Source organism: Mus pahari, chromosome X (genome assembly GCF_900095145.1).
Source record: "Mus pahari chromosome X, PAHARI_EIJ_v1.1, whole genome shotgun sequence".
Taxonomy (NCBI): Eukaryota; Metazoa; Chordata; class Mammalia; order Rodentia; family Muridae; genus Mus; species Mus pahari.
Genome location: NC_034613.1, coordinates 13,190,529 through 13,201,231, shown reverse-complemented (window position 1 = coordinate 13,201,231; position 10,703 = coordinate 13,190,529). Strand labels below are relative to the sequence as shown.

The window sequence follows — 10,703 nt, the reverse complement described above, 5'->3', positions numbered from 1 at the left end:
GCTTTTCTATTTGTGTTATTCCGTGTGTTCTTTCAGATTCTCACCACCAAGGGCAAGGATATGTTAACTACCCAAGTGTCCACCTCCGCCTGTCTGGTGATGTTTACGCCACCCCCGTGCTCTTTTCTTTGCCCGACAGAGTTGTTATAGGAGACATCTCCCTGGGAACACTGCAGGAAGGAGAATCTCTACTTTAATGTTCCCCTCTGAGTGCGCTTCTATTCCCCAAAATGCCTTCAGAGGTGAAAATCAACACTAGAAACCCAAGTATCTGTGAAGGATAAGAGTGTATAAGTGCAAGTTAGCCTAAGGAATAGGAAAAGGTTGGTAAACAGGGTAGGATTGTGGAAGGAAGTTTCCTTACTACAGGTCCGGACCCTCAGGACAAGGATCCCATCCCCACTCCCCAAATTGCGCATCCCCCCCCCATCAGAGGGGGGAGGGGAAGAGGTTGCGGCGTAGCGCATGCGCACTGTCGGATTCAGCACCGCGGTCAGAGCCTTCGCCTCCGCTGCCGGCGCGCACCACCACCTCCCTAGCACCAAAGGCTGACTGACGTCACTCACTAGCCCTCCCCAAACTCCCCTTCCTCGCCGCCTTGGTCGCGTCCATGCTGCCGTGAGTCCAGTCGGACCGCACCACGAGAGGTTCAAGATAGGGAGGTGCGGGCGCGACCATACGCTCTGCGGCGGCAGAGCCTCGGCGCTGCCTCAGTCTGCAGCGGGCAGCAGAGGAGTCGCGTCGTGCCAGAGAGCGCCACCGTGCTCCTGAGCCCCTCGCGCTCCGCCCCCGCGGCCCACAGACCCACTGCCCCTTGGAACCCCTGCCCCAAGCCGCCACCATGAACTACCTGCGGCGCCGCCTGTCGGACAGCAACTTCATGGCCAATCTGCCGAATGGGTACATGACAGACCTGCAGCGCCCGCAACCGCCCCCGCCGCCTCCCTCGGCCGCCAGCCCTGGGGCCACGCCCGGCTCCGCGACAGCCTCTGCCGAGAGGGCCTCCACAGCTGCTCCGGTGGCTTCTCCAGCAGCTCCTAGTCCTGGGTCCTCGGGGGGCGGTGGATTCTTCTCGTCGCTGTCTAACGCGGTCAAGCAAACCACAGCGGCCGCAGCCGCCACCTTCAGCGAGCAGGTGGGCGGTGGCTCTGGGGGCGCAGGCCGCGGGGGCGCCGCCGCCAGGGTGCTGCTGGTCATCGACGAACCGCACACCGACTGGTAAGCAGCTGTTGAGCCTCCTCGAGGGCCTGGGTACCCAGATGTTTCTACAGTGAATGAGCAATTATCGAGCGCCACTTGTGCGCCTGATATCCAGCCCCTCACCCAATTCCTTCCTTTTAATGATTTGTGCTCAGCTCTTCCTTTAAGCCCCACTTTTACCTCCCCCAAACTAAAATGGGTACAAGGAGCAATTATCTGTTGCCTATACTTCTTCTTATTACTCATTCCCAAAAGCTTTTGGCTTCAATATATGCAGAAAGCTTTCAAGGGCCAAATGTGCCCTACCTCCTCTGTCCAGCTCTTGCCTGGAAGGTCTCATCCCCTAATGAGTCTTATAAGCATTAGCACCTGCATTATACCTCACTGCAGAGCCCTTCCCTGGAAGTCTTTGGCTTTAAGGACTTCCTTGAGCATGTTTTGAGAGCCTGATTCACGCAGTTACCCTCACCCCTTGCCCTAAGGCCTTCTCTCTAATGGATCTTGTGGACGTGTATCCAATTGATGCTATATGTCCCACCCCAGAGCCCTCATCAAAGACCTTTCAAACTTGTCTGTAAGCAGTGATTGAATGTGCCTGTTGTGTATTCCACCCCATTTTCTCATCACAAGCTCTGACTCTAATGGATCCCATGAACCTTGACTGAATGCCAAGTCCAGGTGCGTGCTCTGAAGGCACCCATTTTCTCCGAAGGATCTAAGAGGCGTTAAATGCTTAACATGTACTATTCCTAAACCTGCCTCAAACAAATCATTTTCCAAGCATGAATTCTGTGAGGGTTTTCAAGCTTTCTATGTGTGACTCATTACCAGTCTCTCCTCAATGACCTTTTCCTATAATGACTCTACAAGACATTTATTGAGTACTTTCTGAATCTCCTGTTCTCCAGACACTTTTTCGAAGGTCTTTGGTGGATCCATTTAATATTGATTAGTTCCCTAAAATGTGAGCCTTGTCTAAAGATTCTTTCCTTTAGTCTAAAGGTTCTTTCCTTTCAGCAAGCATCTGTTGAGTGTCAGCTATATACCCCACTCCCAAACCTCTATCTAATGATTTTTCCATTAGGGGCTTCCATCACCATATACTGAGCACCTTTTGCATGACCCAGCCAAAGACCTCTCCACAAAGGTCTGTGACAAGAGTTAATCCAATACTCAAACATCTAGCAGTTGCTGTGGACACCATTTGGGTCACTTTTGCCAAAGGCTTTTTCGTTCCATCCTTGTTTAGAGCATTTATGGAACACTTGGTCTACATAGGTCTTCTCCACAAACATCTTCCTTGGATAATAGGAGAGTTGTGCTTGCCTAGATCAAGTTTCTGCATTCCCTTCCCCTTTCCATTTGGGGCTTTTCCTCCAAGGGGGCATTTATCAAATAATTCCTAGCCTTCCTCATCAAAGGTCATTTGTGAATAAATTCAGTGAACACTAATTTCTCATCCACCCTGTACTCCAGTCTGATAACTTTCCTCCAAAGACCCTTTCCTCCAGTGACTTTCATGAGCATTTATGGAGATTTGTGTGTCTATGCTTGCTCATCAGGTACAGTTTCCTGCAGTGGATGTAGTCAGCACCTATGCAGTACCTGTTGTTTATAGGAAGTACATCTTTCATTATCCCTAGGAGAACCTGCCCCAGCCATGAAGCCTGCCCTCTAAAAGCTTTCCTTAATTAATCCAGAACCAAGTATATAAGATTTACCCTTTCCCCATTCCCTTTAGTAACCCCTGAGAATACTTTCTTCCCAACCTTAAGTCCATACACCAAAATCTTGTTAGTCTATTTAAGCCAGTCAACACATACTGAGCATCAACTGTATGAGTCATCCTCAGTCTCCTCTTTCCAGGGCTCTGGAAGTCCTTGCCATTGCCTTAAGAGCTTACACTCCAAAGATCTATTTCAGTCAAAACTTATGGGGTACTATCTGTCTACTGGCTTGGTCACGTCTCCCTCAGAAGCTCTTACCATGCCATCCTTTCTATTTAAACCCTTTAATCCATTCTACAGATATTTGTTGCATTCTTTCTATGTGACAAAATGTTGGATGCATTTGTTAAGCTCTTGTCTATCCTGGGAAAAACCCTCCCTTAGCTCCCCTTTCTTCTAATCCTAATCACTAGCTGACTTTCCTATAACTTTTTCTACTTATCCCTATAAGCATTTGATATGCACATATTGTATACTTTGAAGAACATACCCCCTGAAGTACAATTTTCCCCATTTTTTTTAAGATTTATTTATTTAATGTATAGAAGTACACTGTAGCTGTCTTCAGACCCACCAGAAGAAGGCATCAGATCCCATTACAGATGGTTGTGAGCAACCATGTTGTTGCTGGGGATTGAACTTGGGGCCTCTGGAAGAGCACCCAGTATTCCTAACCCCTGAGCCATCTCTCCAGCCCTTTCCTCCAATATTTTGACGAGATCCTGCCTACACACACACACTTTGTAGTCACCCCCCAGCAGTCCTTCCCCTCTCCCATTAATCCAGAAAGTACTTATTAATCTCAAGCTGTATTCTGTTCAAATAACCTCATTCTCATCAATACAGCAGGCTTCTTCACCTTTCCTCCAGCAACCCTGAAAATATATATTGAGCACAGTTCAGAACTCCTTTAGGGCGCTGTTGTTTAGGCTCCATTTGCTTTATTGAAGTCAGAAAACATTAATGAGGTTTGTACTACATATTGGTAGCCATTCCTTCTCTGCTCCAACCCTATAAACAGGTTATTTAATTGCCCCTCCCCCTGTTTCTCAACTGAATACTGGTGTCCTTTCCCCTTTCTTGTGATGGCAATCCAATATCTACCTTTTATTTCTAATCTCCAGAAAACATTTATTGAGTATTTACTGAGCTCAACAAAAAGATTATTCCATCTTTCCTTCACCATCCTCAAAGCCCCCATTTATTGCAACAGCTGCTTTTTCTTCTAGGCAATTTGGCCAATATTCATTTAGTGTCTGCTAGGTGGGTGGTAACATGGACAGAAGGAGAGAGCCTAAGTATATCAGGCTCAATTTGGGAACAGAGCCCTGCATGAGCTCGCAGGCTTTCAGAACCATGCAAGCTTTGAGGATTTCAGGTTGGAATAAAGGAGGAATTTGACAATTTTGAAATAAATGCATACTTATGTATAGCCTGATGCCATCTCTTCAGTCTTCACCATTCTTCTTTCATCCTGAGCCTCTGTGCTTTGATGCTGCACCCTCTAAGATGAGAGGATTTAATTTTTTAATGTTTAAGACACAGTCTATATACACAAGGCTGGCCTTAAACTTATGATTCTGCTGCTCTACCTCAGGCATGTGCTCCATCTTTTTTTTAGAGATAAGTTGCTCCTGTGTATTTCAATCTGTGGGTCAACTATCGCCCATGGTCAGCATGCCACTTTTTTCATGAAGCAAGATAAATGAAAATAGAGAGCTGAGTATGTTTTATATAGTAAGCAGTTATTTAATAAGACTATTATTCCAATTATATATATATAATATATGATGTATAATATATTATATATGACATGAACTGCATATTGCATGTGTTATATAATGACTTTATACTCTATAGTATATCTACAAGTATAGGGTTTTCTCCACAAAATAGAATAAAGTGGAACAAGAAATACAAAACTGTGTTGCATATAGTAAAGGTAATTATTTACTAAACTAATTTTTGAGAGGGCCTTGCTGTGTAACCCAGGCTGGCTTCAGACTCATGATCTTCCTATTTCTGTCTTCCAAGTGATAGATTACCAATGTGTAGAACTATGCCCAGCTGAGACTTTAATTCCACTTGTATATGTATACTTATGTATATTCTGTTATACAACCTAGAGACATGTATGATATATATTTTATGTGGTATATATTATATAAGGCATATCTGAATCCTGTTTGATATAAAACATATGGGTCTTATATAATATATATGTGTGTATATATAGCATGAGTTATTATGTAAATATTTATATAGTGGGTTATATAACCTGTGTTTCTTATTGTGGCTTCTTTTCTTAGATAGACTTTCCTGGAAACAGACCCTTCACCTTCAGCTAGCACCTCTGTTGGTCTCAGTGGCTTACTTGGTGGGTGATCCATTCCTTCATCTTTGAGGGATCCCTGAGCCTGTGTCCCCACACCAGACTCAGATTCTGGCTGCTTCTTGTCTACTTACCATGAAAGCTGAACAAGGAGTTCCAACAGATGCCAAAGTGGGAGGCCTGGGTGCCCTCACTGTATACCAACCTATTACTTCCTAGCTATCGATGTTACATTCTTCTGCTAGTGACTTCTCTTTACTTATCAAAAGAAACTTGAAGTGCTCAGGTGGTGATCATAGCTTAGAGTTTAATGAGATTCCTGCTGTGTCCCTGGTAGCAGTGTTGCCCCTTGGAGAACCAGGACCTCTAACCTTGCAGAACCCTGAGGGAACAGGAAGCACAGATTCTAAGAGTGGATCACTGGGATTAATGGTAAGCTGGGCCATTCCCACTGTGACCTCTAACTTCCCAGACTCGTGTACTCTACCTACTATGAGAATAGCATACACAATAATCATGGACTGAGAGATTCCACTGCTTTTAGGAAGGTAATGCCCATTCTTGCATTGTGTCATCTCCAAAATGAGGTCATACCTATGGCTTCATTCTCTCAGGCCAGCAGCCTCTGGGTGGTGTGGTATGGAACCTCACTGGTTGATTCCGTAGTCACCCCTTTATTTTGCCTTCCTTTACTTTGTTATGACATGTGTCCTTTGGTTTGTTGCAATGTTATATGGATCCCATCCTGCTGGGGATCAAGTATAGTTTTTAACCCTTGGGCAGTGATGCTTGCTAGTCTTAATCAGAAAATGAAAAGGCAAACCACACATGGAAATTTCTAGTCAAAACAGATCACCTTTTTTTTTTTTTTTTTTTTTGTAGAGTAGAAGAAGCCCAATGCAGTCAGCTTGCCCCAAGTGACTGCTTGGTCTTGAGGTATGGTGTCATATCAAAGATTCAATGTTGATCTTTCTTGCTGGAAGACTGGAAAGTTGACTCCACATATAGCTTTTATCTCTGCAGCTATTGGCATTTCATTTGTGCTCCCATCTGCTAGCACTGGGGTGGCTCATTAGAGGCTGGCTGACATCATCTAGCTGACTCATCCTATCTACTTGGTTGCCTAGTACCACTTCCATAGTGGATGAAGTCTGGTGGGTGTTAGCACACAGTAAAAAGATCTTTATCCTTCCCTTTTGCCCACTTCCATATATGTTCACCCACAGACTGTATCCCAGACTTCCTTGTCATGATATTTTTGTCATTTTCCTTCCTGGACTCTAAACAACCATGCAAACCATTCATTGTCCATAATTATCTGACTTTATTTGATGGGTGTGGCCTGACTCAGCTCATAGTGAGCTGTTCTGGGTGCACAGTCACTTGGTGCCCAGTGGTCAAACATTCTATCTCTATCGGAGAGAAATACTATAGTGGAATCTGTTTATCAGATGGCATATAATTGAGCCAGGCATGGTGGCACTTGCCTGGAACCCCAGCTCAGGAAACTAAGGCAAAGGGATCACTAGTTTGATGCCAACATGGACTACATAGTAAGACCCTATCTCAAATACAACAACCACAAGGTATCTAAGCCCCTACTAGAGATTTATGCGCGAGCTACAGAACCCTGAGAGTCTCATACTTAGGCTGCTCATAGGCTCCACTATGCATCTGTCTCCACTTCTGACATCTCTGGTATCAGAAGACTTGGCAGGTCAAATAGCCTAAGTGGTAAGACTGTCTGCACTACATCTTGGATCTGCCACCGAGCCCCCTTATACTCTGATCCATACTCATAAATGATAACTTTACATATCACTTGAAACTTGGGTCCTGGTGTAGAATATGATGCTTCCAGAATTTGAAAGAAGCCTGCCTGCTGTCTCTCTTCACAGTAAAAGGCATGAAATGCAAAACTCTGCTCTACTCTTTGGAAGTATTAGTCTGGCATGGTTTTGGTCACTGGATCCCTGAAATATTACTAATATGGTATTTGAATGAATGGATTCTCTACTGCCCACTCGAGCTCATGAGTCTTTTGATGTTTGAGAGACATATTCTTAATATGTACCCTAAAATAGCTTAGAACTCACTAGGTTGCCCAAGCTGGCTTCAAATTCATGATCCTCCTGCCTTAGACTTCTGAGTGCTGTGCTACCATCCCCACCTCAGATCACATGTGTCTTATCAAGGCAATATGCTAACCATCCCTTATTCATCTTGCATAATCCACATGATATAACTGATATAATGGTCCAGTGTGATATTCTGTGGGATGTCCAGATGCTCCAGCTTCCTCATGTAGGTTGAGAGAAACAGCAGAGTGCTGGATAGGGGAAAACCATTGACAGATATTGTCCATGCCACATGAGCTGCTTTTGTTTCTCTTTTCTAATCAGAATTGAAGAAGTGAATTTGCCAAATTGATGGCTCCATGCCATACTTGATACCTTATTAATCTGTAATAATAACATGTCTAGCATGGTAGCTGCAAGCAGAGGTACTGGTTGGTGACATTTGCAGTGGTCTACAAGAATTATCTGGATCTGTCCAGTCTCCTCAGAGACACAACTGGTAATTCAGTAGAGATACGATAAGGGAAGTGCCCTTGTATCCTCTCTCGATCTGAATCGCCTCATTTTCTACCATCTTCCCCAGAATGCATATAGCATTGCTTTCAATTTACTGTTGTTTTGTTCTGTTTTTCTCCCCAGTGCCAGGGTTGAAACCTAGAATTCCATACATATTAGGCAAGTGTTCTGCCACTGAGCTGTACACCTAGCCCTGATTTACTGCTTTTGTAGGGGCATGGAGGTGCCATCTCAGAAGCTTCTATTTGGACTTCTCCTCTGCACTAGCTCTTAATCCCACTGGGGTCAGTCATGGATATGAACATTAGGATGTCTCTGGGTCTGGGGGACATACTGTGAACAGGATCTAGTTATTAGTCAGCTTTCCAGGGTAGTAATTGGGAGTATATCCCAAGCAAGGCAGGCATTGGTTTATGAAGTACCTGGGTCACGTAAGGCATTCTGCATTTTCCCAAACAGAGGGAAGCTGTCTATGGAGTAAGGGTGAGTAAACTGTTTCTGCCAGTACAATGGCTTCAGGTAGGCCTGTAAGGTCAGGATGTTTAACTGCATCTATTCATGTATCCTTGTCCCAAGCCTTAGGATACCACTCCAGTCCTGTTAGGGCTGAGCACGATGTGGCAGAGAGGTAGACCACTCTTCTCTGAAGTTCAACTCTACTTAAAGTTAAATCCTGAGCCTGGTCCTCCCTTCCATCTGTTCTCTAGCTACACCTTAAGGTTTCTTTAAAAAGAGCCAGGGACATCCTCTGCCTTTCGTATTTTACCTTGAGTTGGTGGTTATATCAGATTTTTCTACATTAACCAGTGACATTTAACAAACAATTACCACAATCTGGTTTCCATTTCCCCCACGTCTGTCAAGTGTCAAAGCTATTTCACCAGCTGCTTCACTTTCCTCCACTAGATTCCTATTGTAGTCCACTATCAAGAAAAGTCGCTGCTGCTCCCAAACACCAGGGTCCCATGGTGCCACTCTTCATCACTAAAGAAAAAAATTTTCATTTTTCATCCTTTGCCACCAAGACACTTCCAGTGTCATAGGGCATGCCAGATCATATGGCATTGGTCCATATCAATGTTCCATATTATTGTTCCATTCACTGATACATATCAAGGTTCCAGCACAAACTGCACTTGCCTCAGAGGAATTTGCATGGTGATAGTATGTTATGGGCTGTTCTGTCACTAAAGGTGCTCAGTTCCAACTGGGAGCTGGATGACCCAGCTACAAAATCATGTTAAGAGTCTACTTATGTAGTTTGACTCCTATGGCCCAGTATTTTAAGTTGGCTTTCTGGAGCAGTTTCATGAGGCAGGGATTTTCATGCAGAAAGCCTAACTGGGTATACCTTTGGGGTCAACACTGTAATGAGTAAAGAGTAAAGGAAAGGCTGGACCATCATCAGATCAGAGATTTCAGCTGTCCCCAGGGGGTGCTCTGAAGCTGAGATGGCCCTTCAGAGTCAGCCCAGAATGAGGAAAAGAGGCTAGCCTTCTTTCTTAGGGTTATCATTGCTATGTTGAAACATCATGACCAAAAGCAAGTTGGAAAGAAAAGGGTTCCTTTGGATTACATTTCCACATCATAGTTCATCATTAAAAGAAGTCGGGGGTGGGAGGCTGAAGAGATGGCTCAGCCAGTAAGAGCACTGACTGCTCTTCAGAAGGTCCTGAGTTCAAATCCCAGCAACCACATGGTGGCTCAAAACCATCTATAAAGAAATCTGACACCCTCTTCTGGAGTGTCTAAAGACAGCTACAGTGTACTTACATATAATAATTAAATCAATCTTTTTTAAAAAGAAAAGCAAAAGCAAAAGCAAAAGCAAAGCAAAGCAAAGCAAAGCAAAGCAAAGCAAAGCAAAGAAAAGAAAAGAAAAGAAAAGAAAAGAAAAGAAAAGAAAAGAAAAAGAAAAGAAGTCAGGGTAGGAATTCAAAGAGGCAAGTGCTGATGCAGAGGCCGTGGAGGAGTGTTGTTCTCTTGCTTGCTTTCCATTGCTTGCTTAGCTTCACTTTCCTTTCTTTTTCTTTTATCACTTTTCAGTGTTTTTAATAATCAAATGTGAAGGTCTAGTTCATTTCAGCCCCTTCACTGCCAAACGGCAGGGGGGGGGGAGGCCTGCCTTAGCTTCTCTGCCTTCTCCTTGTCTGCAATGACTGGGGTATAAAGGTACCTGCTACAGTGAACCTTGAATTTATCATTACCCTTGTTGTTCTTAATCTTGATCCTGATTGATTTTGCATCCTTCTCCTGGGCTGTGAGCAGAAAAGCCCTTGATTTCCTCAATTTCTGATGGGTGTTCAGCACTAGCAAGCACCCAAAAAGCTGAATAGTAGAACCAAAGAGTACAAGAAAAACCTAGCCTGCTTTCTTCTAGAACCCAAGACCACTAGCCCAGGGGTAGCACCATCCACAGTGGGATGCTTAGCCTACACCAATTGCTAATTAAGAAAACAAGTTTGCCTACATCCCAGTGCATTTTTCTCAATTGAAGTTCCCTTCTCTCAGATGACTTAAACTGTGTCAAGTTGACATAAAACTAGCAAGCACACCTTAATATTCCCTTTAAGATCAGAAATAGTTTGGGGTTAAGCTCAAGAAATTAAGCGTTGTTGGACATGGTGACTCATGCCTTCAATCCAATTACTTGGGAGGCAGAGGCAGGCAGGTATCTGTGAATTCAAGGCCAGACTGTTCTACAAAGCAAGTTCCATACTAGTCAGGGCTACACAGTGAGACCTTGCCTGGGTGGGTGGGAAGGAAAGGAAAGGAAAGGAAAGGAAAGGAAAGGAAAGGAAAGGAAAGGAAAGGAAAGGAAAGGAAAGGAAAGGAAAGGAAAGGAAAGGA

At 44.2% G+C, this 10,703-nt stretch overlaps 1 protein-coding gene across 2 annotated transcripts in view; it reads left to right on the top strand.

The window, feature by feature from the left end:
* Positions 1-579: 579 nt before the first annotated feature.
* The window catches only part of Syn1 (synapsin I), a 54,039-nt gene continuing 43,915 nt past the window's right edge, over positions 580-10,703 (top strand). For both annotated transcript variants that reach the window (XM_021188721.2, XM_021188719.2), the window contains exon 1: positions 580-1,218. In XM_021188721.2, the coding sequence (XP_021044380.1) occupies positions 842-1,218 (377 nt within the window). In that variant the 5' untranslated portion in view covers positions 580-841. The remainder of the gene's footprint in view (positions 1,219-10,703) is intronic.